This window comes from Triticum urartu, chromosome 7A (assembly GCF_056163025.1).
Source record: "Triticum urartu cultivar PI428250 chromosome 7A, HENAU_Tu73, whole genome shotgun sequence".
In the NCBI taxonomy this organism is placed as follows: domain Eukaryota; kingdom Viridiplantae; phylum Streptophyta; class Magnoliopsida; order Poales; family Poaceae; genus Triticum; species Triticum urartu.
This window is the reverse complement of record NC_141879.1, coordinates 697,875,797-697,902,297: the sequence shown is the minus strand read 5'-3', so window position 1 is coordinate 697,902,297 and position 26,501 is coordinate 697,875,797. Positions and strand designations below refer to the sequence as shown.

The following is a 26,501-nucleotide window of genomic DNA, read 5'->3' as shown; positions in this document are numbered from 1 at the left end:
ATAGATCAAGACGCTTAATTGGACTTTCACAAAGCACATACCTTGATAAAGTTTTGAAGAAGTTCAAAATGGATCGGGCTAAGAAAGGGTTCTTGCATGTATTACAAGGTGTGAAACTGAGTAAGACTCAATGCCCGACCACTGCAGAAGATAGAGAGAAAATGAAAAGTGTTCCCTATGCTTCAACCATAGGCTCTATCATGTATGCAATGCTGTGTACCAGACCTGATGTGTGCCTTGCTATTAGTTTAGCAGGGAGGTACCAAAGTAATCCAGGAGTGGATCACTGGACAGCGATCAAGAACATCCTAAAATACCTGAAAGGGACTAAGGATATGTTTCTCGTTTATGGAGGTGATAAAGAGCTCGTCGTAAATGGTTACGTCGATGCAAGCTTTAACACTGATCCGGACGATTCTAAATCGCAAACCAGATACGTGTTTATATTGAACGGTGGAGCTTTCAGTTGGTGCAGTTCTAAACAAAGCGTCATGGCGGGATCTACGTGTGAAGCAGAGTACATAGCTGCTTCGGAAGTAGCAAATGAAGGAGTCTGGATGAAGGAGTTCATATCCAATCTAGGTGTCATACCTAGTGCATCGGGTCCAATGAAAATCTTTTGTGACAATACTGGAGCAATTGCCTTGGCAAAGGAATCCAGATTTCACAAGAGAACCAAGCACATCAAGAGACACTTCAATTCCATCCGGGATCAAGTCCAGGTGGGAGACATAGAGATATGCAAGATACACATACGGATCTGAATGTTGCAGACCCGCTGACTAAGCCTCTTCCATGAGCAAAACATGATCAGCACCAAGACTCCATGGGTGTTAGAATCATTACTGTGTAATCTAGATTATTGACTCTAGTGCAAGTGGGAGACTGAAGGAAATATGCCCTAGAGGCAATAATAAAGTTATTATTTATTTCCTCATTTCATGATAAATGTTTATTATTCATGCTAGAATTGTATTAACCGGAAACTTAGTACATGTGTGAATACATAGACAAACAAAGTGTCACTAGTATGCCTCTACTTGACTAGCTCGTTGAATCAAAGATGGTTACATTTCCTAGCCATAGACATGAGTTGTCATTTGATTAACGGGATCACATCATTAGAGAATGATGTGATTGACTTGACCCATTCCGTTAGCTTAGCACTTGATCGTTTTAGTTTACTGCTATTGCTTTCTTCATGACTTATACATGTTCCTATGACTATGAGATTATGCAACTCACGATTACCGGAGGAACACTTTGTGTGCTACCAAATGTCACAATGTAACTGGGTGATTATAAAGGTGCTCTACAGGTGCCTCTGATGGTACTTGTTGACTTGGCATAGATCAATATTAGGATTTGTCACTCCGATTGTCCGAGAGGTATCTCTGGGCCCTCTCGGTAATGCACATCACTATAAGCCTTGCAAGCAATGTGACTAATGAGTTAGTTGCGGGATGATGCATTACGTAACGAGTAAAGAGACTTGCCGGTAACGAGATTCAGCTAGGTATAGAGATACCGGCGATCAAAACTCAGGCAAGTAACATACCGATGATAAAGGGAACAACGTATGTTGTTATGCGGGTTGACCGATAAAGATCTTTGTAGAATATGTAGGAACCAATATGAGCATCTAGGTTCCACTATTGGTTATTGACCGGAGACGTGTCTCGGTCATGTCTACATAGTTCTCGAACCCGTAGGGTCCGCACACTTAAAGTTCTGTGACGATCGGTATTATGAGTTTTTGTGTTTTGATGTACCAAAGGTAGTTCGGAGTCCCAGATATGATCACGGACATGACGACGAGTCTCAAAATGGTCAAGACATAAATATCGATATATTGGATGACTATGTTCGGATACCGGAAAGGTTCCGGGAGGTTTTGGACATTTACCGGAGTACCGAGGGGTTACCGGACCCCCCCCCCCCGAAGTATATTGGGCCTAATGGGCCTTAGTGGGAGAAGAGGAGGGTCAGCCAAGGGCAGCCGCGCGCCCCCTCCCCCTCTAGTCCGAATTGGACAAGGAGGGGGCGGCGCCCCCCTTTTCTTCTCTCTTCTCTCCCTTCCTTCTCCTCTCCTACTCCAACTAGGAAAAGAGGGAGTCCTACTCCCGGTGGGAGTAGGACTCCCCCCTTGGCGCGCCCTCCTCCTTGGCCGGCCGCCTCCCCCTAGCTCCTTTATATACGGGGACAGGGGGCACCCCAGGGACACAACAATTGATCTGTTGATCTCTTAGCCATGTGCGGTGCCCCCCTCCACCATAATCCACCTCGGTTATATCATAGCGGTGCTTAGGCGAAGCCCTGCAACAGTAGCTTCATCAACATCGTCACCACGCCATCGTGCTGACGAAACTCCTCCCCGAGCTCTACTGGATCGTGAGTTTGCGGGACATCACCGAGCTAAATGTGTGCTGAACGTGGAGGTGCCGCACGTTCGGTGCTGAGGATTGGTCGATCGTGAAGACGTATGACTACATCAACCGCGTTGTTATAACGCTTCCGCTTAATGGTGTACGAGGGTACGTGGACGACACTCTCCCCTCTCGTTGCTATGCATCACCATGATCTTGCGTGTGCGTAGGATTTTTTTTTGAAATTGCTACGTTCCCCAAACGGCCTCCTAGGCGCGCCCCAACGGGAGTCCTACTCCCACCGGGAGTAGGATTCGCCCCCTTGCCTTGTTGGATATAGGAGAGAAGGAAGTAGGAGGGAGGAGGAAGGAAAGGGGGCGGCCCCCTTCCCAATTCGGATTGGGCTAGGGGGGCACCCCCTCCTTTGCTCCTTTCCCCTCTCTCCCACTAAGGCCCAATAAGGCCCATATATCTCCCGGGGGGTTCCGATAACCTCCCGGTGCTCCGGTATACTCCCGTTTTTTACCCGGAACCATTCTGATGTCCAAACATAGGCTTCCAATATATCAATCTTTACGTCTCAACCATTTCGAGACTCCTCATTATGTTCGTGATCAAATCCGGGACTCCTAACTACCTTCGGTACATCAAAACACATAAACTCATAATACCGATCGTCACCAAACTTTAAGCGTGCGGACCCTACGGGTTCGAGAACTATGTAGACATGTCTCCAGTCAATAACCAATAGCGGAACCTAGATGCTCATATTGGTTCCTACATATTCTACGAAGATCTTTATCGGTCAAACCGCATAATGGTATACGTTGTTCCCTTTGTCATCGGTATGTTACTTGCCCGAGATTCGATCGTCGGTATCTCAATACCTAGTTCAATCTCGTTACCGGCAAGTCTCTTTACTCGTTCCGTAATTCTACATCCCGTAACTAACTCATTAGCTACATTTCTTGCAAGTCTTATAGTGATGTAAAGACTGCATTCCTGAATGGTTTTCTGGAAGAAGAGTTGTATATGATGCAACCTGAAGGTTTTATCGATCCAAAGGGTACTAGCAAAGTGTGCAAGCTCCAGCGATCCATTTATGGACTGGTGCAAGCCTCTCAGAGTTGGAATAAACATTCTGATAGTGTGATCGAAGCATATGGTTTTATACAGACTTTTGGAGAAGCTTGTATTTACAAGAAAGTGAGTGGGAGCTTTGTAGCATTTCTAATATTATATGTGGATGACTATTATTGATTGGAACGATATAGAATTTCTGGATAGCATAAAAGGATACTTGAATAAGAGTTTTTCAATGAAAGACCTCGGTGAAGCTGCTTATATATTGGGCATCAAGATCTATAGAGATAGATTAAGGCGCTTAATTGTACTTTCACAAAGCACATACCTTGATAAAGTTTTGAAGAAGTTCAAAATGGATCAGGCTAAGAAAGGGTTCTTGCCTGTGTTACAAGGTGTAAAATTGAGTAAGACTCAATGCCCGACCACTGCAGAAGATAGAGATAAAATGAAAAGTGTTCCCTATGCTTCAGCCATAGGCTCTATCATGTATGCAGTGTTGTGTACCAGACCTGATGTGTGCCTTGCTATTAGTTTAGCAGGGAGGTACCAAAGTAATCCAGGAGTGGATCACTAGACAGCGATCAAGAACATCCTGAAATACCTGAAAAGGACTAAGGATATGTTTCTCGTTTATGGAGGTGACAAAGAGCTCGTCGTAAATGGTTATGTCGATGCAAGCTTTAACACTGATCCGAACGATTCTAAATCGCAAACCGGATACGTGTTTATATTGAATGGTGGAGCTGTCAGTTGCTGCAGTTCTAAACAAAGCGTCGTGGCGGGATCTACGTGTGAAGCGGAGTACATAGCTGCTTCGGAAGTACAAAATGAAGGAGTCTGGATGAAGGAGGTGTCATACCTAGTGCATCGGGTCCAATGAAAATCTTTTGTGACAATACTAGAGCAATTGCCTTGGCAAAGGAATCCAGATTTCACAAGAGAACCAAGCACATCAAGAGACACTTCAATTCCATCCGGGATCAAGTCCAAGTGGGAGACATGGAGATATGCAAGATACATACGGATCTGAATGTTGCAGACCCGCTGACTAAGCCTCTTCCACGAGCAAAACATGATCAGCACCAAGACTCCATGGGTAATAGAATCATTACTGTGTAATCTAGATTATTGACTCTAGTGCAAGTGGGAGACTGAAGGAAATATGTTGTAGAGGCAATAATAAAGTTATTATTTATTTCCTTATTTCATGCTAAATGTTTATTATTCATGCTAGAATTGTATTAACCGGAAACTTAGTAGATGTGTGAATACATAGACAAACAAAGTGTCACTAGTATGCCTCTACTTGACTAGCTCGTTGAATCAAAGATGGTTAAGTTTCCTAGCCATAGACATGAGTTGTCATTTGATTAACGAGATCACGTCATTAGAGAATGATGTGCTTGACTTGACCCATTCCGCTAGTTTAGCACTTGATCGTTTTAGTTTACTGCTACTGCTTTCTTCATGACTTATACATGTTCCTATGACTATGAGATTATGCAACTCCCGATTACCGGAGGAACACTTTGTGTGCTACCAAATGTCACAACGTAACTGGGTGATTATAAAGGTGCTCTACAGGTGTCTCCGATGGTACTTGTTGAGTTGGCATAGATCAAGATTAGGATTTGTCACTCCGATTGTTGAAGAGGTATCTCTGGGCCCTCTCGGCAATGCACATCACTATAAGCCTTGCAAGCAATGTGACTAATGAGTTAGTTGCGGGATGATGCATTATGAAACGAGTAAAGAGACTTGCCGGTAATGAGATTGAGCTAGGTATTGAAATACCGACGATCAAATCTCGGGCAAGTAGCATACCGATGAAAAGGGAACAACGTATGTTGTTATGCGGTTTGACCGATAAAGATCTTCGTAGAATATGTAGGAACCAATATGAGCATCCAGGTTCCGCTATTAGTTATTGACCGGAGACGTGTCTCGGTCATGTCTACATAGTTCTCGAACCCGTAGGGTCCGCACACTTAAAGTTCTGTGTCGATCGGTATTATGAGTTTTTGTGTTTTGATGTACCGAAGGTAGTTCGGAGTCCCGGATATGATCACGGACATGACGACGAGTCTCAAAATGGTCGAGACGTAAAGATCGATATATTGGATGACTATGTTCGGATACCAGAAAGGTTCCGGGAGGTTTTGGACATTTACCGGAGTACCGAGGGGTTACCGGACCCCCCCCCCTCCTCCCCCGGGAGTATATTGGGCCTAATGGGCCTTAGTGGGAGAAGAGGAGGGGCGGCCAAGGGCAGCCGCGCGCCCCCTCCCCCTCTAGTTTGAATTGGACAAGGAGGGGGGCGGCGCCCCCCTTTTCTTCTCTCTTCTCTCCCTTCCTTCTCCTCTCCTACTCCAACTAGGAAAAGAGGGAGTCCTACTCCCAGTGGGAGTAGGACTCCCCCTTTGGCGTGCCCTCCTCCTTGGCCGGCCTCCTCCCCCCTAGCTCCTTTATATACGGGGACAGGGGGGCACCCTAGGGACACAACAATTGATCTGTTGATCTCTTAGCCGTGTGCGGTGCCCCCCTCCACCATAATCCACCTTGGTTATATCGTAGCGGTGCTTAGGCGAAGCCCTGCGACAGTAGCTTCATCAATATCGTCACCACGCCGTCGTGCTGACGAAACTCTTCCCCGAGCTCTACTGGATCGTGAGTTTGCGGGACGTCATCGAGCTGAACGTGTGTTGAACGTGGAGGTGCCGTATGTTCGGTGCTGAGGATCGGTCGATCGTGAAGACGTACGACTACATCAACCGCGTTGTTATAACGCTTCCGCTTAACGGTCTACGAGGGTACGTGGAGGACACTCTCCCCTCTCGTTTCTATGCATCACCATGATCTTGCGTGTGTGTAGGAAATTTTTTGAAATTACTACGTTCCCCAACACGGCCTCCTAGGCGCGCCGCAAGGGGAGTCCTACTCCCAGCGGGAGTAGGATTCGCCCCCTTGCCTTGTTGGATTTAGGAGAGAAGGAAGAAGGAGGGAGGAGGAAGGAAAGGGGGACCGGCCCCCTTGCCAATTCGGATTGGGCTTGGGGGGCTCCCCCTCCTTTGCTCCTTTCCCCTCTCTCCCACTAAGGCCCAATAAGGCCCATATATCTCCCGAGGGGTTCCGGTAACCTCCCGGTGCTTCGGTATACTCCCGTTTTCACCCGGAACCATTCTGATGTCCAAACATAGGCTTCCAATATATCGATCTTTACGTCTCGACCATTTCAAGACTCCTCATTATGTCCGTGATCAAATCCAGGACTCCGAACTACCTTCGGTACATCCAAACACATAAAATCGTAATACCGATCGTCACCGAACGTTAAGCGTGCGGACCCTACGGGTTCTAGAACTATGTAGACATGACCGAGACATGTCTCCGATCAATAACCAATAGCGGAACCTGGATGCTCATGTTGGTTCTTACATATTCTACGAAGATCTTTATCGGTTAAACCGCATAACGGTATACGTTGTTCCCTTTGTCATCGGTATGTTACTTGCCCGAGATTCAATCGTCGGTATCTCAATACTTAGTTCAATCTCATTACCGGCAAGTCTCTTTACTCGTTCCGTAATGCTACATCTCGTAACTAACTCATTAGCTACATTGCTTGCAAGTCTTATAGTGATGTACATTACCGAGAGGGCCCAGAGATACCTCCCCGACAATCAGAGTGACAAATCCTAATCTTGATCCATGCCAACTCAACGAATACCATCGGAGACACCTGTAGAGCACCTTTATAATCACCCAGTTACGTTGTGACGTTTGGTAGCACACAAAGTGTTCCTCCGGTATTCGGGAGTTGCATGATCTCATAGTTATAGGAACATGTATGGTTATGGAGAAAGCAATAGCACAAACTAAACGATCATCGTGCTAAGCTAACGGATGGGTCAAGTCAATCACATCATTCTCCTAATGATGTGATCCCGTTAATCAAATGACAACTCATGTCTATGGTTAGGAAACATAACCATCATTGATTCAACGAGCTAGTCAAGTAGAGGCAAATTAGTGACACTTTGTTTGTCTATGTATTCACACATGTACTAAGTTTCCGGTTAATATAATTCTAGCATGAATAATAAACATTTATCATGATATAAGGAAATATAAATAACAACTTTATTATTGCCTCTAGGGCATATTTCCTTCATGGGGTTCGAGACTTTGAAGTTTTCAACCAAGCATTTTGCTCTCCAAACAGGCTTGGTGGATTCTATCTAACCCGTTTGTGCTAGAGTGTTGAAAGAACGACATTTTCAAGAGACGGGATTTCTAGACGCCACATGCCCAAAAGAACACATCATACACTTGGTGTAGCATCATGTTTGGGCGAGAACTGTTGAAGGTCGGCCTTGTTTGGTGCATAGGGGACGGGTCTACTGTCGATGTCTGGGTTGATGGCTGGATCCTGAGAGCTAGATCAACTAAACCACCGGGAGCGCTGGACCGCACCAACATTTCCAAGGTGGTCGATTTGCTAAACTACTCGGGAAGAGAATGGGACGTGCCTACCTTGGAAAGAACAATGCTTCCAAGTGAGGACATTTTGAAGGTGCCAATTAGTGGCGTAGGGCAAGAAGATTATACTGCATGGGTGAGCCATGCTATGAGACTCGGGATCGGAGAGATCAGCCATGGAGACGTCTGGCAATAGGGGCAGCAGGTCATCTGGTCGTAGCATGCGTCACCACCGGTCATAGGAGGCTCGATGGAAAAAGCTTGACGAAGTGGCGAGGGGTGGAGTGGAGTTATTGAGTAGAACAACATGGAACGGGAAGTATGTACGCATCGATCAATTAACTCACGGTCATACCAATGCCATTTTGGGCTTGGGCTGACCAACATGTTTGGAATTGGGGATAAGGAATTCTCATGGCCATCCTAGCGAACTCATGTGCTACGTCATTAGCTACTCTACTACAATGATAAAAAATAGCGGGAGTAAACTCGCAAGCAAGATTGTAGTAGTCATCAAAAATCGCTACCACTTTCCCCATTGATCGACCACCATTCTTCATAGTTTCCACGACATCTAAGTTGTCCGAGTTGATCAACTACTTGTTACATCCCACTGTTTGGGATAGAGATAAACCGTAATGGAATGTCATAGCTTCAGCAGATAGTACATCCATGAAGACGTCGATCTTCCAATTAGCTACAGCTAGGAAATTACTAGATGAATCACAATAGACTGGTCTAGATGCACCTTTTACGAGGTCTTGATCAAAATTTGCATCCAAATTAAGTTTGACAAAACCACCTGGTAGTTTCAGCCACCCCAAAGTCGTTGCCATAATTTGGATCCAATGAGAGGACAAAATTCGTTGTCAAAGCTTTGATGGTTGATACTATTTGATTAGAATTATGTGTTTGCTCGCCATGGGCAATTTTTCTTCTTTCCTACCAAAGGTACCAAGAGGAGATGGCTATTATTTCATGTATATTATTCTCACCGAGAAAACCAAGGTCTTGTACAGGATCTGAATAAAAAAAAGTCTAGTACAGCTTCACCTGCCCTGTCGACGTCGCATGCCCTCTTCATAATCCCGTCCAAAAAGGCGCCATAACGCGGCCGCTTCATTGCACTTAAACAGGAAGTGAGTTACAACAATTGGACAACTGACTAGCAATTCATTTCGTGAACTAGTCATGACGTACTTTGGACACATCTCCCACTTCATCGTGTTGTGAGCACACGTAACGGGTGTCTGCCAGAGCCATGTTATGGACCAAGACAAGGCCCCGCTCACAAGTACAAGGTTGTAAGTGTAAGTCCTCACACCTATGCCTATTTCAATATTATTTTTTACATCTAAAAGGTCGTTTAAAAGGTCCGGACCCTAGACAATTTTACGAGAACAATATCTTGTTTGAATCTTTGTCATAAGCACATCCTCCCGTGGGTTCAATGCCCAAGATCACTCCTTGGGGAAAAGGTAAGATGACTATCTACAATTCGAAACCGGATCACAAATGGTCATCAACCATGTTTTTGTGTGACATTGTCGGGAAGGGCTGTCACTAGTCATTAGAGTAGAGTTTTTGTTTAAGTTCTTTTTCTGTTTTTCTTTTTATCTCCATTTGTATTTCTAGTTCTTGTTTCAATCAAAAACCCAAAAAATAGCATGGCTAAGAAACTCGGAGAGTTTGCAACTCCCGATGAGAACTTTATGAGTGCACCAACCGCATTGCCCAATGTTGCTACTAAACAATTTGAAATTAATCCCTTTTTTGCTAATGTGGTTTAACAAAACCAATTTTGAGGCTCTACATTCGAAGATGTCGGTATGCGTTTGCATACTTTTACTAAACTGTGCGACATGCCGCATATTAAAGATTATGAACCTGACACTTTGAAGTTGCTCTATTTTCTTATTATTTAAAAGAAAAAGGAAATGATGACTTCTAGCTTTGCCTATAGGAATTATAACTTCGTGCAATTTATATTGAAACATGTTTATGGCTAAGTTTTGCCCATACAAATATAATGCAACTATGATCACAAATTGCAGGTTTTAAGCAGGAAGATCGTGAGGCACTAGCACCTACATGGGACCGCATGAAGGAGGCCATAAGTAACTTCCAGAACCATGGGGGGGAGGGGTGGTGAAAAAGTGACTTATTATTCATATATTTTATAATGCCCTTAACCACATGTCAAAATCCATAAATCCATGTTAGACACAGCTGTGTAGGAGGAATCATCATGGGACGACCAATTGAGTAAGCTAAGAAACTACTTTATGACTTGCAAGAAAACCACAAGAAAGGTGAACTCCATCTCTGAGGAGATGAACGATGGGCTGACTGCCAAGATTGATGAATTGATCAACACTATCCAAGGTAAAATAATAGGTAAAGATTTGACTATATCCTAGCTCGCACTGTTTCGGACGAAACCCTGATGCGTGGGCCCCACACCGTCTTGCCATTTGTCCGGCGTCGAAAGGGGCAAACGCGCACGAAAGACAGAGCGAAGGAAGTTGATGCGCAGCAGCGGACCCACACCTGCAAACCTGCTGGCACTACCGAGAAGACGAATTCGAACGAACGGCAGTCCCTCCCTCCCTTCCCGCCATTAATTATTCCCCATGCAATAATGGGGACACGAACCTATCCACTTTATTCTGCTCCAGAATTTCGAACGTCGATGGTGCCTATATATCCACTTTTCAACTTCCAAGGTAGTAGCAGTATAAAGCGCGAGTAATCAACCAATAATCCCACACCCCACGCTCGACCCGCACGGATAGTACTTCGTAGCCATGGCCTACACGTTCCGGATCCACTGCCGCGCCTCCGACGACCTCAGCCTCGCCCTCGTCGACGGCGAAGTCGTCCTCGCCGCCGCCGACCCCAGCGACGACCGCCAGGCAGGGCTACCTTCCGTCGTCTGCTTCCTCCTCTTTCCTGTGTACTACAGTCCTACTCCTGTGTGACCCTTGTGCATTCTCCCCACGTTCGATGCAGCTCTGGCAGAAGGACGTGATGTACGCCGGCGGCGTCAAGGACGAGGCCGGTAACCCGGCGTTCGCTCTCGTCAACAAGGCCACCGGAGACGCGCTGAAGCACTCCCTCGGCTACAATCTTCCCGTCAGAGCCATCCGGTTCAACCGGGGGTACCTCGACGAGTCGGTCCTGTGGGCGGAGACCGGGGACGTGGGCGGAGGCTACCGGCTAATCCACATGGTAAATAACATGGATTACATATTTGACGCAGAGAAGGCGATCCCGCAGTTCGGCGGCGCGCGCGACGGCACGCGGCTCATCCTCTTCCGCTGGAACCGCGGCCACAACCAGCTCTGGCGGATCTCCGACGCGCTGGCTGGCCGCGGACCGCCGGTGCGGGTCTCGTGTGAGTGCAACGACGAGCTGAGCCTCACCGTCCGCGACGGCGCTGCCGTCCTCGCGCGCACGGATCTGGAGGATGACAAACAAGTCAGTTAACCTTGCTGGTTGCTTTAGATGCGCAGAGACCATCTGCATTTCGCACGGCGTGTTATCATGGCTTCTCTCTTCTTGTACGTAGGCTTGGATCCAGAGCTTTCGGAACACCGGGCGCGTGACGGACGAGGAGGGGCGCAGCTCGTTCGCCCTGGTCAACAAGGCCACCGGGAAGGCGCTGCGGCGCTCCCACAGCGACCAGAAACTTCAAGTGGTCGGCTACTGCCCGGACTCGGTGGACGTCGCGCTGCTGTGGACGCGGGGCGGCGACCTTGGAGAAGGGTTCCACTGCATTCGCAGCGTCAGCTACCTTGGGTACGTCCTCGACGCTGCGGAGGGCATGTCCGAAACCGGCGGGGCGCACGACGGGACGCCCGTCATCCTGTTCCAGGCCAATGGCGGTCCGAACCAGAAGTGGAAGATGGCGCCGTTTCATTGACCAAGGAGTTTGTTACAGCGATTTGCTCTTGCATTAGCTCGGGGACTAATGTTCCCTTGTTGGCCGCAGTGTGTATGCGCTGTGTCTGCAGATGAGAGTGCCTGCTATGAACTTTTGCTTATGTTTACGTTTACCTTATTTTCTTGAATTGCCCTGATTATGTGCATCTGAAGAAGCTTTGCTTGATGAGTTGAAGACTTGAAGTACTCCCAGATCTTCCTTCCATTCAGTTTATAATCATCCTCGTATTTGGGTCAAATTTTAGCTGTGAATTTATGTACAAGTTATGTGACAAAAATTATACTACCATTTTAGAGTTAAAAACTACAGAATTGGCCTTGAATTTGAGTACAAGTTATGGGATCAAGCGGTCGTCATCTGCAAAATTTGAGGTCGAGTTTGCAGAAAACATCGATTTTCAAAAGTTTAGAAAAAATCCATCCAGGTGACGTGTGAGAAAACTAATGATAGTGTAGAGCATTCCCAATTTTCGATCACAGAATTTTAATGGATGTTTAACTCCCATCTCAATATCTCAATGCAAAACAGGGAGATAGGAGAAAGGTGAGAAAACCATAGTATACGAACCATGCAAACCAGGGACTTGAAATAATTTGTTTATTCTTTATAGATTTAATTAATACACATGAATTACTTGCAGTGTTCTTGCCAAAAAATGGTGGTTTCATGTAGAATTGAAGATAGTTTACAAGTAATTTGAATTAGAAAGGTACAAGCGTTCATCCTCATATTCTAGGATAATTTTACAAGCAATTTGAAGTAGTCTTTTTGCAAGTTCATCCATGACTAGTGCCTAATACGAACCTCATATCTTAAGCTAAAAATTGAAAAAAAAAAACACTCAGTGCCCAATCAAAACTGGAGTTTAGCTCATCATAATTGCCGCGATTGGATTCCAGTATTTACTCTAAATGATTTTACTTATTGAGATGGCACTTAAAAATGATCAGGGCATCTAGGAACATGAGAGGTACGTCATCCTAGTAATCACTCAGGGGCTTCAGATTAGGATAATCCGCAAGAAGCCGCTCTTCGGAAAGAACGTCGTTCTCTTCTTGAGGAGTCCATAAAACATTAACACCCTGAGATAGCAGGAACAAGTAGGAATTAATTATCAGTGATGTCAGATGAAATTACATCTGGCAGCAGTTTTGAATTATGGAATAGTAGGAAAGATGCTCCATATACCCGGATTTCTCTTGTAGGTATAGAGTTAAGTTTTTCCAGTACTGCTACCAGATCAGCGGGTCTTTTGATTTCTGGGAACTTCATTGCTCCATCCGCAGCTACTAGGATGGTTACCTGAAGATATTGTGAATCATCACAAAAAGTCATTATCTGCAAATATGCAACTTCACATTTGTAGCAAAAGAATAACAGGTTATGAAAAGTACTAATTCACCAACATGTCCCAATCAATTAGTAATTTGGTAAGGAAACATAGAAGGCCAATTTTCTGGAATCATTGTAAATTGGACGAAGATAGTATACCAGACCACTATATATTCGTTGCTGAAGCCATCTGGTTTTTTGGAGTACTCTTTCTTCCGCTTGATTCCGTCCAAGTTGTAAAGTGTTTCTTCATCAAATTTGCTCCTCTCTTCCAGAGAAATTTTATCGAAGTGCCCCTCCCAAGAATCCGATCCAACTTTGACATCAGCCTAAAGTAAACAGAACATACAAAATTTAAAAGTTCCAGTGAGCTAAAATACAGGGGACTGCATTTTTTTTTCAAAGGTCCTAGTCGTCATCTCAACAGAAAAGATCAAGCCACATAAACAATATTTATCAGGCAAGATATATACTGTATATGTTTCTTACTGATAAGCTTGAAGAGACACAGCAATCATTGTGACGGTTCAAGGCGCATATGGTCTCTGCATAATGAGTCACATCACATGAACGGGATAAACAAGATAGTACTGATGAACAATTGATGTCAGTGGGAGATGTATTAGTAGTAAAAACATCTGATAGCGATCACTACACAGATAAATGGCCAATATTGCAGATAATCAGCAACGTTTATATATGATCACTAATCATTTTCTTGGGAAAAAAAATCTTATATTCAGGTTGCACAGTGCAGAACTTTAGGGCTAATAACAAATTAACTGAAGCTATTGCACGATGCATGGAAGTCGATGCAGAGGAGTCATATTGATGTATACACTTAGAAAGCACATTCATTACCTGTCAATATGAACTTATACCAACGCTGGTTGGAAGCCTCCACCTTGTCAGCAATCTCGTTCAGTTCCTTCTGAAACGGCTTTGCCAAGCCCAGCAACGCAACCTGAAATCATCATGAACTCCATTGATCGACCAGCATCACGATTTTGTAAGTAGAGGTAAAAAGGTACTCCTAAATTGCTTGTGAATGAGAAAGTATCAGGAGAACCTGGAGCTTGACCACGGTCCTCCTCGGCCGGGTGTAGTGCCACACGGCGATGGCCAGGAGAATGAGGCCGATGAGCATCAGCCACGCTTGCACGAGTACGGCGGGGTCGACGTCCGCAGCAGCCCGGGGTGGTGCGGCCGCCGTCCCGACCGACTCGTGGGTCGTCGAAGAATCGTACCAAGATGGTCCTGAGGAGGACGAGCTGGAGGATGTTGAGGAGGACCAGGAGGAGCTGCTGGATGTTGAAGAAGAGGAGCTAGAGGACGAAGACGATGAGGAGGAGCGCCCGCCCATGGAGCCGCCGGAGGCAGCGATCGCGGTGGGCGGGGTGGCCACGCTCGCGGCCGCGGCCGCGAGTAGCAGGGCGACAGCAACCGGGATCTCGCGGGCCGCCGCGTCGTCATGGCTAGTCTGCGGCAACTTCGAGGCTGCACGACTGGGCGGGGGCGTGACGGGGAACCGGAGATTGGGCGCCCGTGCCGGCGCCGCCGCGTGGCGTCGCGCTTCCGAGAGGGGAACCGAACCGTCGGAGCAGCCGGCGGCGGTGACCGCCATCAGAAGCGGAGGTCCAGGGGTTTGGCCAAAGGTTTAGCCCCCGTTTTCAACGCGAAGATTCTTTTACCAGCCCCCTTTGCCAGCCGTGTAGATATTTATGTGCAAATTTTTGAACAAGCTACTTAGTTTTACTAACACATACTACACGGGTATCCCAAAATACAAACTGCAATGTACTAAACACTAAAATGTCTTCCCCACTAACACTAAAATGATCAGGAAGACATCTCTCGAAATAGGCTTTTAGAGCATCTTGACTACAACTGCAACTTGCAAATTTGGGCCCTCAACCTTCTGTGGGCGCGTCTGGACGAGCCAGTGGACAGTGACCGGACGGGTCTCAAATTTTGTTATTTGCAACCACAAAATCTATTTTCAAAACATCAAATACATGCAAATACATGCACGTCGATCATTTTGAATGTTTAGTCCGTATTGGGCCGGCAGGGTTGTTAGTAAGCACCAACTAAATTGCTTGTATTTCAGATTTTCACATCCGTATTGTGCCGGTAGAATTCGGGGTTTCGTCTCACCTCACCGCGTGAGGAGCGAGACGACCGACTTAAATAGTCGTGTCGTTCAAAAGCGATAAGCTTCGATCATCATTGCACCCTTTGTTAAGGATATAGACTGTCATTATTAATCTTATCTGCTTATCACAGAGAAGATTAATAATCATGATCTATATCCTTCACAAAGGGAACATTGATGGCTGCCCGACTCTTGTTGAATCACAATGTGTCGAATACATAGAGAGCAAGGTGCAGTCCAGTGCAAGGGTGGTAGCGAAGCTAGCAGACGTCTTGCACGGAGGAGCAAGTGAAAAGGGGTAGGTCGAAGGGGGAATTTGGTTCATTTTTTGTAGAGGGCAGGCTGTCAGTTCCGACGGGACAGATGTGCCCGGGCCACCTCATATCCGCCCCAGATTTGAGCTGGATATGAGTGGTGCCGGTCAGCCTGGACATTTGAGGTCGGTTTGAGGCGCCCATCTAGGTCGGGTTTTCCGGCCGGTCAGTGACTGGGGCGTCCGATCCGGTGTTTGGGGACGGTTTAGGGTGCCCAGTTATAGATGCTCTTGCTTCACTTTATAAATAAAGTCAACACCACGTCCGTACAAGATTTACAAGTTCAACACAAAAGAGGATCCTGTTGGGACATCAACACAACCATGCCTAAGGAAAGTATAACAAAAATCCAGAAAAAAGACCATCAAGTGGCTAAAGAGTCAAGGGGCCTGCTACGAGGCAAGGCGACAAGCGGCATCATGCAGTGCGTCCATCATTAGTCCTTGCCGCTTTCGGTCGCATTGCCTAGACAGCGGGTGCCAGTGCTGCAAAAGTGTCAGGAATTTCAAGCCCGAGTGAGAGGCCTGTCGAAGAAAGACTCTCTCAATCATCATCTTATTATGTGTCGTCCACAGAGTCTAAGCTAACATAACAAACACAAACCAAAAGACCCACCAGTCTGGTTGGCTCTGGTTTGATTGAACCCATCCAAGTCTAGGGCCTCCCAATCAGGCCCTAAAGCCTCACATACAGAACTCCAAAGAAACCTAGCTGTGGTGCAAGGGAATAGGATGTGGTCCCCATCTTCGGGACCACACACAAAGGGCACGGCCATTCCCCGGGATATGTCTCTTGATCATCTCCATCTCGAATGGAAGGCGACTCCTCAATAATTGTCAAACAAAAATATTAATCTTCAAGGACAAGGGCACTCTCCATAGCGGTGATGCCCAATCAATAATCGGCCTATGACACATAGTATGGTATGCTGAGCAGACGAAGAAAACCCCCGAATGGGGCTAGGAAATGGTGTCTGGATAATCTGCAAGCACCAGCGAGATGCGGGAGGGAGGCCCACAAATTACCCCACTCTTCTGACGTCATCGAGTGCGTTGGCAGGTTCGCAGAGCTCGTCCGTATGATCAGCTAGATATGCGCGGAGGTCGGACCGTCCATCCCATAGCATAGTAGGCTAGTAGCTTGGGCTAGAAGTAACCATGTCGCCGCATCGATCACCTCTGCTCCTCTCGGCTCTAGCAGGTGCTCGTGTCTCTGAGATTAAACAAGTTTGGTTTCCAGCCATATATTGCCACACTTTGTCACATCTCACCTTAGGCAAGTTTGACCAAGTTAGATGGGTGTTTGGTTCTAGCCATACCTAAGGCAAGAATTTTTTTATGAGCAGTGAACCCCACATGTCATAGACACAAAAAGTGTGACAAGATTCCCTTAGAGCCAAAGTGTGACTAACAATTTGAACAACTCAAGTTAGGCAAGTGTGATAAGTGTGGCAAAAATAATATGGCAATATAAGACAAACATAGTCACAATTCAAACAGCCCCTAACTGTCGGAGCCGCCTCGAATCTCCTCACCTCCAGACCAAGCTCCACCAATGGAGAGAATAAGCGTGCACGCCACGACCACCTCAGATCCTACGCCTCGTCTCCCAGCTAGGCGGATGTAGGCGAGGGAGTAGGGAGGATTAGGGCGCCGACACCCGGTCGTGGTTGCCATTCGGTCGCCGATGCTCCTGCAAGGTCATGGTGTGGGTTGTCGCCTTCATCACCTTCCTCGTGTGCCTCCTTGTCGCTGCCGACAGTGAGCGTAAGGTGATTGTCCTTCACCGAACTTCACCCGGAATCGACAGATCATGGCGATTGAGTAATTAACCGGTTGTGGCTCTTGCCTTTTTTTGGTCTTGCTCAGCTGGATTAGCTGCTGGGGGAGATGCAGTGCCGATGGAGAGGGTGGTGTGGGGTGCGGGTTGACCAGTTTTGTAGTTCAGGTTTAAAACTTAAACCAAGTGACAAATTCAGGGTCGTAATGTGGACTTTTCTCGAAGTACAACATGTGTCGTTATGAACCGTAACCACATTCATTTCTTCACTAGTGTTAAGACCGCGGGGTGAAGTTTTAGTAACAAACAATTTGAGATATCTTTCTGGAGTGCTCCGTGAAAGCAAAAGCCTTGCAAGAGATAAGCATGATGCATGATGAGCTGATGACTAGTTTGCGGTGGTATTTGAATTTTTGATCAGTTGCGTAGCGTACCGCGTGTGTGGTTGTCTGCTCAACGTAGGGAGGCACGTAGATTTCTCCAACTTTGTCCAAATAAGAGCACAACATACGAGTTGGCTTGGATTCTCACGGTCCGCCTTGTCTGAATTTTCAACAGTCCATGTGCATGCATTGATGCACGGAGGAATTCAAATTTGCAAGGGATCAAATGGTGTAAATGTAGTTTTTCTCTCGGTTTGTGGTTGGTTACTAGCCATGTCAGCTTATGCCCAGCTGGCCAGCTCTATCGTTCGTGCTGTTTTGTGATGCCAAGAACAGCCTGCCTCTGTGCTGGTGCGAATTTTGTGCGGTATCCACAAATAGATACGCTTTAGTATTCTCACCATCAATCATTCCGTCGTAGTCTAGGTGGCTAGGATACTCGGCTCTCACCAGAGAGACCCGGGTTCAAGTCCCGGCGACGGAAAATTCCTTTTTTGTATTCTTTCCTCATTTTTTTCCAAGGGAATTTTCACTGAAGTTGAATGATCATTCTTCCTGATCCCGCTGAAGGATAAAATCTGGCAATGCTGTTCATATCAAAATTTATCTTCATTTTGAGATTGCTTTTGTAGTTTTGGTGAAAGCAAATGCTTGCAAGGTAGTAAATCTAGCAAGCTAGATGCTTGATGAGCTGATGGCCAGTTTGTGATGGCAGTCCTAAGTCCTAACCTTTTGAGACACCGATCCACCGGGAGGCATTTGATCATGTGTTGCCATGGGAAGGTCAGAGATGTGTTATGGATCAAAGAAAACGCCGCGGCGAGGAAACATGGCATGCTCCTCGTCCTAGTCTAGAAATCTATTTTCATATCCCTATCTATTTTTCATCAGTTTGATATAAAAAGTTCTCGGCGACGGAAAATTCCTTTTTTGTATTCTTTCCTCATTTTTTTCCAAGGGAATTTTCACTGAAGTTGAATGATCATTCTTCCTGATCCCGCTGAAGGATAAAATCTGGCAATGCTGTTCATATCAAAATTTATCTTCATTTTGAGATTGCTTTTGTAGTTTTGGTGAAAGCAAATGCTTGCAAGGTAGTAAATCTAGCAAGCTAGATGCTTGATGAGCTGATGGCCAGTTTGTGATGGCAGTCCTAAGTCCTAACCTTTTGAGACACCGATCCACCGGGAGGCATTTGATCATGTGTTGCCATGGGAAGGTCAGAGATGTGTTATGGATCAAAGAAAACGCCGCGGCGAGGAAACATGGCATGCTCCTCGTCCTAGTCTAGAAATCTATTTTCATATCCCTATCTATTTTTCATCAGTTTGATATAAAAAGTTCTCGGCGACGGAAAATTCCTTTTTTGTATTCTTTCCTCATTTTTTTCCAAGGGAATTTTCACTGAAGTTGAATGATCATTCTTCCTGATCCCGCTGAAGGATAAAATCTGGCAATGCTGTTCATATCAAAATTTATCTTCATTTTGAGATTGCTTTTGTAGTTTTGGTGAAAGCAAATGCTTGCAAGGTAGTAAATCTAGCAAGCTAGATGCTTGATGAGCTGATGGCCAGTTTGTGATGGCAGTCCTAAGTCCTAACCTTTTGAGACACCGATCCACCGGGAGGCATTTGATCATGTGTTGCCATGGGAAGGTCAGAGATGTGTTATGGATCAAAGAAAACGCCGCGGCGAGGAAACATGGCATGCTCCTCGTCCTAGTCTAGAAATCTATTTTCATTTCCCTATCTATTTTTCATCACTTTGATATAAAAAGTTCTCGGCGACGGAAAATTCCTTTTTTGTATTCTTTCTTCATTTTTTTCCAAGGGAATTTTCACTGAAGTTGAATGATCATTCTTCCTGATCCCACTGAAGGATAAAATCTGGCAATGCTGTTCATATCAAAATTTATCTTCATTTTGAGATTGCTTTTGTAGTTTTGGTGAAAGCAAATGCTTGCAAGGTAGTAAATCTAGCAAGCTAGATGCTTGATGAGCTGATGGCCAGTTTGTGATGGCAGTCCTAAGTCCTAACCTTTTGAGACACCGATCCACCGGGAGGCATTTGATCATGTGTTGCCATGGGAAGGTCAGAGATGTGTTATGGATCAAAGAAAACGCCGCGGCGAGGAAACATGGCATGCTCCTCGTCCTAGTCTAGAAATCTATTTTCATATCCCTATCTATTTTTCATCAGTTTGATATAAAAAGTTCTCGGCGACGGAAAATTCCTTTTTTGTATTCTTTCCTCATTTTTTTCCAAAGGAATTTTCACTGAAGTTGAATGATCATTCTTCCTGATCCCGCTGAAGGATAAAATCTGGCAATGCTGTTCATATCAAAATTTATCTTCATTTTGAGATTGCTTTTGTAGTTTTGGTGAAAGCAAATGCTTGCAAGGTAGTAAATCTAGCAAGCTAGATGCTTGATGAGCTGATGGCCAGTTTGTGATGGCAGTCCTAAGTCCTAACCTTTTGAGACACCGATCCACCGGGAGGCATTTGATCATGTGTTGCCATGGGAAGGTCAGAGATGTGTTATGGATCAAAGAAAACGCCGCGGCGAGGAAACATGGCATGCTCCTCGTCCTAGTCTAGAAATCTATTTTCATATCCCTATCTATTTTTCATCAGTTTGATATAAAAAGTTCTCGGCGACGGAAAATTCCTTTTTTGTATTCTTTCCTCATTTTTTTCCAAAGGAATTTTCACTGAAGTTGAATGATCATTCTTCCTGATCCCGCTGAAGGATAAAATCTGGCAATGCTGTTCATATCAAAATTTATCTTCATTTTGAGATTGCTTTTGTAGTTTTGGTGAAAGCAAATGCTTGCAAGGTAGTAAATCTAGCAAGCTAGATGCTTGATGAGCTGATGGCCAGTTTGTGATGGCAGTCCTAAGTCCTAACCTTTTGAGACACCGATCCACCGGGAGGCATTTGATCATGTGTTGCCATGGGAAGGTCAGAGATGTGTTATTGATCAAAGAAAACGCCGCGGCGAGGAAACATGGCATGCTCCTCGTCCTAGTCTAGAAATCTATTTTCATTTCCCTATCTATTTTTCATCACTTTGATATAAAAAGTTCTCGGCATGCTGTTCGGCTTCACCAAAGCAATCTGCTTCTCCGGAAAGCGACGTCACGACGAGCGCATCACGGCCGTCCACTCTGGTCTGAAAAGAAGAGGAGTCCAAAAATTGATTCCTTTCTTCCTTCCCTCCGCTTCTCCTTTCCCTCCGCCGATCAAAAAGCAGAGCCACCCCACCTCCACCTCCACCCACCGACGGCCACCTCCCGCTCTCCTCCTGGCTCTGCTCCTTCCACACCAGCAGGCCGCAGCGATGCCGCCGCGCCGGGGCTATAAACCCGGCCTCCGGCCGTAGCAGCCCAGCCTTCTGCTCCTACACCCCTAATCGCAACCACAATGGGCAACGCTGCGCTGCGTGGTCCGGCGGTGGAGGAGCGGCTGACGCAGCCGCGCCGCCTGGTCCGGCAGCTCTCCGACCTCGACCCCGACCGGCTCCGGCGGCTCATCCGCTCCGGCGACCTCGCGCCGTGCTTCGACGCCGCCGACGAGGACGGCCGCGCCGTGGAGTGCCCCATCTGCTTCCACGTACGTATGCGCATGACGACTCCCTCCTAAGTTCGACTGACAGTTGGGCTTCTCTGGTGCGTTGTTCTGATGGTTCTCTTTTTTGTCCTCGATGGATGCAGTTCTACCCGAGCTTGAATCGATCCAAGTGCTGCGGCAAAGGGATCTGCACAGGTGACCCCGTTACAATTATCTGTCCAGTTTTTTGCTCGAATTTGTACTGAAATTCAGAAGTAGTACTCCTGTCAACTGAGAACTGCACAATTACACTGTACTTATAAAACATGGTTCACTGTAATGACTCTGCCAAGTTCTCAATCACCCTGCCCTGTTTCATTGTCCTGCAGAGTGCTTCCTGCAGCTGATGCCGTCCAAGGCTTCCAGGGCTGTCCAGTATCCTACTCTGCTACCTTGTGTGCGATACTCTGTGCATATGTATCTCATCATGAACATCTTTAATCACTAAATTTAATTTGGTACTTGTTCTGTGATTCATGCTTCTGCATTTACACTGAAGAATTTTAAGTTGAGTCGTTCATGTATTGGGCCTGAAATCTGACTGTTTTCTAGCTGAATTTTGCACCTGAATACCTCTGGGCCCTTAACTAGCAATGCAGCTGCCCATTCTGCAAAACCGCAGCCTACGCTGTCGAATACCGCGGTGCTAGAACCTTGAGTGAGAAGAAACTTCAACGAGAAGTAAGCTTTCAGCCCAGAGATTCTGATCAACATACAGCATCATACTACCTGATATTTGCCAGCAAAACTTTTATTCTGAATTTCTTACAGGAAGAACAGAGCGTTCATGAGGGTGCGACGAGAATACATTCCAAGAACGCCGGTCGACATATCCTACTACCATAGGAGTCGCAATCCCGATTTTGCCACGCTAAAAGCTCGAAAACCGAACTGTTGATTTTTCTGACCCTTTGAGAGAGATTTCATTGCTGCCTTGACAGTACCTGAAATGTTTCAGATGTTATTTGTCTGCATAATTTTTAGACAATGGAAAGAACTGTTTTAGATATATATCTTTGCAGAACAGAGACACAGAGTAAATGCTACTACTGCAAACTGAAACAAAAAATATTCTGCCAGTGAGCACTAGTAGAGTGAGGATTTGGTGCAGAAGTGTGGAATGATTATGTTGACGGCTCTGAAGACAAAGATAAAGTGTTGATGCCTAAATTATATTTGTGGTGGCCAAGAACTCCACGTTAGCGTCCACTCATCATGCAACCGCAGTCTGTAGTTCTTCTACTTCTATCTTTTCTACTGCTGATGTTCAGAATGTGACAGCATCAGCATCAAATGTATTCTTCAGCTCGGTTGAAAACCTTTTGCTCGTTTCCGGATTCTTCAGTTACGCCACGAACTTCCTACTGTATCGTTAGAATCTGAAGGCTGTTTAAGCACCATGTGCATTTACAGTATGCTTACTGAATCGAATTGCAGAACATTTACAGAATGCAGTTTACCTGAACTGTTCATGAATGGCATCCATTTCCATTTTCCAGCGATGCGATGTCGTAACAAAACCGGCAGGAACCCTGTCTAGAAACTTCCAATGTAGGGAGGAGGAGGGTGGAAGATTGCTGGAATTTTGTCCAAGACAAACAATTCTCAGGATCCGCTTTGTCTGAATCTGGAGCAGTCCATGTGTTCGCATGCATGGCGGAATTCACATATGTAATGGATCAAATAGAGCAAATGCAGTTTGTTGTCGGTTTTTCGATGTTTTCTAGCCATGTCTGAATCAAACAAAGCTGCGATTCAGCTCGTGCCCAGCCCTATCGTTCGTGCAAGAATATGGCTTGACCTCTGGTGGTGCTAATTTTCTGTGGTGTGCGCGAACAGATATGTTCCAATATTTATTCTGCCATTGTTCCGTCGTAGTCTAAGTGGTTAGGATACTCGGCTCTCACCCGAGAGACCTGGGTTCAAGTCCCGGCGACGGAAATTCAATCTTTTTAAAATAATAAAAAAAATCCTAAAGTTTGAACCCGCATTGACACTGAAAAGTACTCCCTCCGTCCAAGAGCCTTTTCATTTTCTCGATTTTTTCAGTTCAGACTGGTAATCTGCTTCTTCGGAAAGCGCCGTCACCATTGGGATCGGCCCATCTCAGCCGTCCACTCCGATCCAATCCCACTTGGAAAAAAAGAGGAGTCCAAAATTTGATTCCTTGCTTCCTTCCCTCCACTTCTCCATTCCTCTCGCCGATCAAAAACCCGCTGCCAGACGTAGCAGAACTACTAACTGAATATCATCCCTTATAAAGGATATGCCCCTGTTTCTTTAAAATAATGCTTCATCTCAGACAAGTTTTTCACTGTCATCAATATTCCAAGAAGTTCTCAAATATCCTGTTCTGTCTGTTTCATTGCTTTGCAGAGTGCTTCTTGCAGTTGATACCGTCGAAGGCTTCCAGAGCTGTCCATTGTCTAGTATCCTGCTGCTCCCTCCGTCCCAAAATAAGTGTCTCAACCTTAGTGCTTTGCAACCTAGCTAGTGTGCAATACTCTGTATACGTGCCTCATGAGCATCTGTACCAGATTTAGTCCGATACGTGCTTATGTTGAAGAAAATCTTTACTTTGTTTGATGTATGCGCCTAAAATCTTACTGTTCTCTAGCCGAGTCTTGCACCTGAATCCCTTTGGGCCCCTAACAAGCAATGCAGCTGCCCATTCTGCAAAACTGCAGCCTACGCTGTCGAATACTGTGGTTCTAGAACCTCAAGTTAGAAGAAGCTTCGCGAGAAGTAAGCTTTCTGCCCAGTGATCCTGATCAACAACACCATAGTAGTTGCAAGCCCAATTTAGCATTGCTAAAACCTTGCTTATTGAACTGCTGATGGGTGTATACGTACGTATGCGCATCTAATTCTCACAATTGCGCTTCTCTGGTGCATTGGTCTGATGGTTTTTTTTTCCTCCATCGATGCAGTTCTGGTTACAGGTAAATTGGGCTTCGGCAAAGGGATCTGCCCAGGTAATCCGTCGAGTTACAGTTATACTTCTCTTCATTTCTAAATTTGTACAGATTCAGAAGTTCGTAGTTAATACCTATATTAGGCCAAGTGAAGTGAGAACTACATATTAACATTCTAAGAGAAGTTTCTCTGAAGCTTTCAATCATTCTGTCCTGCAGAGTGTTTCTTACAGCTGATGCCGTCGAAGGCTTCCAGAGCTGTACAGTATCCTATTTTGCTACCTAGCTAGTCTCCAATACTCTGCATATTGTATCCCTTTGAACATCTTTACTAAATTCGATCTCAAAGATGCACTGTGCATGATGCTTATGTTTCATACTGAAGAATATATTTTGCCTTGATTGTTGTATCTGAATTCAGTGTGGGTGTCCTTAACTAGCAATGCAGCTGCCCATTCTGCAAAACCGCCAACTACGCGGTTGAATACCGCGGTGCTAGAACCTTGAGTGATAAGAAACTTCAACAAGAAGTAAGCTTTGTGCCCAGATATTCTGATCAACAGCACCATACTACTTTATAATTTCCAACAAGCCTTCTATTTTGAACTTGCTGCAGGAAGAACAGAACGTTAATGAGGCTACGATGAGAATACATTCCAAGACTCGGAATATCGGTGGACAGATTCTCCCACCGTAGGAGTTGCAAGCTCGATTTTGCAGTGCTAGAAGCTCCCTACCAAACTATTGATTTTTCGAACCCTTCGAGAGATATTTCAAGGCTTCCATGATTGTACCTGAAATGTTTCAGATATCATTTCTCTGCATTATTTTGGGACAATGGAAAGAACTGTTTTAGATACAAGAGGTATGCAGAACAGAATAAATGCTAGTACTGCATGCTGAGACAAAAAATATTCTGCCAGTGGCACTGGTAGAGTAGAGTGAGGATTTGGTGCAGAAGTATAGAACGATTCTGTAACTGGCTCTGAAGACAAAGATCAAGTCCAAAGTTTTCAGGCCCTAAATTGTATTTGTGGCAGCCAAGAACTCCACGTTAGCGTCAGCCATCAGGCAGCCGGAGTCACTCTGGTGTCGTGCGGTGCACCTTTCCTGCTGCAGAATCCCAGCCTGTCATTCTTTTGTTTTTATCATTTCTAGTTTGGTAAGCTTCGGAGTGCGCTTCGAAGTTACAGAATGTCACAATATCAAATGTATTCTTCAGCCCGGATGAAAACTAGTTGCAATTCATTTGTTAGACCTTACTATCAATATCAGAATATTCGATTTCAGTTTCTTGCAATAGTACGTTGGAATCAGTTGTGCTATGAACTTTGTACTGTACTGTTAGAAGCTGAAGGCTGTGTAAGCACCAATGTGCATTCACAGTATGCTTACTCAGGGCCGGCCCTGGGTAGGGGCAAGAAGGGCGACGCCCTAGGGCCCAGCCTGATGGGGGGCCCCGACCCAGAGTATGTACTATACTACTACACTGCCGCCTGCCAAACAAAAAGCGCCGTAAAGCCTGAAGCCCAATTAGCAAGTTATGTTCTATTAAAAAAAGCAGCAGGTTACGTGAATTCTGAAAGCCACTATCCCAATTTCGATTTAATCGATCCATCTTGTAACACCAACCGTCATCGTTTCTTCTCCCTCGGTATGCTCGTTCCCTGTTCTGCTCCTACTCCCGAAGCACCCAACATGTCTAGCAAATTAATGGACATTACTGCTGTAGCTGATTTCTTTTACCCACTTTGAGTTTCACCATCTCACTCCCCTATGGGTTTGCCTATAAGGCTGGTCATAGTGGGGAGTAACTTATACTAGTGTCATGCATATGACACTAGTCTAAATTACTACCTTTATAGTGCAAAGTAACATAGTAGTAGTGTCATAGAGGACTTCATTTATTAGTTTGTAGACTCATCTTGTATTGGGAAGCGCTATGTTACAGTAACATATTATGTTACCACTTCTCATTAACTACATGCCACATAAGCAAAATTTTCTTGAAGTGCGCTATGTTACTAACTAAGTTACTCCCACTATGACTAGCCTAAGTATTCTTATGTAACGGACGGCAGCACGCAAAGGCAACACTTCATAAGCACGGTCGCTTTGCAAGTTGCAACAGGACA

General features: G+C 45.5%; 2 protein-coding genes, 2 non-coding genes and 1 pseudogene across 5 annotated transcripts; 4 read left to right on the top strand and 1 right to left on the bottom strand.

Moving 5' to 3' along the window:
* The first annotated feature begins 10,937 nt into the window (after positions 1-10,937).
* On the top strand, positions 10,938-11,856 carry LOC147961725 (ricin B-like lectin R40C1 pseudogene; annotated as a pseudogene).
* Positions 11,857-12,857: 1,001 nt separating this feature from the next.
* Positions 12,858-14,833, bottom strand: LOC125519367 (FLUCTUATING-LIGHT-ACCLIMATION protein 1, chloroplastic-like). The gene is made up of 6 exons (XM_048684201.1): positions 14,279-14,833; positions 14,071-14,173; positions 13,699-13,754; positions 13,374-13,538; positions 13,066-13,179; positions 12,858-12,959 (listed from the first exon to the last, which is right to left on the bottom strand). The coding sequence occupies exons 1-6, from the start codon at positions 14,831-14,833 to the stop codon at positions 12,858-12,860; spliced, it is 1,095 nt and encodes a 364-aa protein (XP_048540158.1).
* Positions 14,834-18,251: 3,418 nt separating this feature from the next.
* TRNAE-CUC (transfer RNA glutamic acid (anticodon CUC)) lies at positions 18,252-18,324 on the top strand. Its single transcript has one exon. It is a non-coding gene; the product is annotated as a tRNA-Glu (tRNA).
* A 2,739-nt stretch (positions 18,325-21,063) lies between these two features.
* On the top strand, positions 21,064-22,462 carry LOC125521711 (E3 ubiquitin-protein ligase GW2). Of its 2 annotated transcripts, none has more exons than XM_048686773.2 (5): positions 21,064-21,454; positions 21,556-21,607; positions 21,781-21,826; positions 22,051-22,132; positions 22,223-22,462. In XM_048686773.2, exons 1-5 carry the CDS (start codon positions 21,266-21,268, stop codon positions 22,295-22,297), a joined length of 444 nt encoding a protein of 147 aa, XP_048542730.1. In that variant the 5' UTR covers positions 21,064-21,265; the 3' UTR covers positions 22,298-22,462. The 2 variants fall into 2 exon arrangements, with proteins under 2 accessions (XP_048542730.1, XP_048542731.1); XM_048686774.2 differs by having other exon boundaries at positions 22,195-22,462.
* An 857-nt stretch (positions 22,463-23,319) lies between these two features.
* Positions 23,320-23,392, top strand: TRNAE-CUC (transfer RNA glutamic acid (anticodon CUC)). The gene has a single exon. It is a non-coding gene; the product is annotated as a tRNA-Glu (tRNA).
* The last annotated feature ends 3,109 nt before the right edge of the window (positions 23,393-26,501 follow it).

What these genes read in the sequence shown, in the direction of transcription:
- LOC125519367 (XM_048684201.1), bottom strand. Translation starts at nt 14,833, where the DNA reads ATGGCGGTCACCGCCGCCGGCTGCTCCGACGGTTCGGTTCCCCTCTCG. An exon ending in GTATAAGTTCATATTGACAG is followed by an intron (nt 13,755 to 14,070) that starts GTAATGAATGTG and finishes CTCATTATGCAG; the next exon opens with AGACCATATGCGCCTTGAAC. An exon ending in TACCTACAAGAGAAATCCGG is followed by an intron (nt 12,960 to 13,065) that starts GTATATGGAGCA and finishes CTGCTATCTCAG; the next exon opens with GGTGTTAATGTTTTATGGAC.
- LOC125521711 (XM_048686773.2), top strand. Translation starts at nt 21,266, where the DNA reads ATGGGCAACGCTGCGCTGCGTGGTCCGGCGGTGGAGGAGCGGCTGACG. An exon ending in AGTGCCCCATCTGCTTCCAC is followed by an intron (nt 21,455 to 21,555) that starts GTACGTATGCGC and finishes CGATGGATGCAG; the next exon opens with TTCTACCCGAGCTTGAATCG. An exon ending in CGGCAAAGGGATCTGCACAG is followed by an intron (nt 21,608 to 21,780) that starts GTGACCCCGTTA and finishes ATTGTCCTGCAG; the next exon opens with AGTGCTTCCTGCAGCTGATG.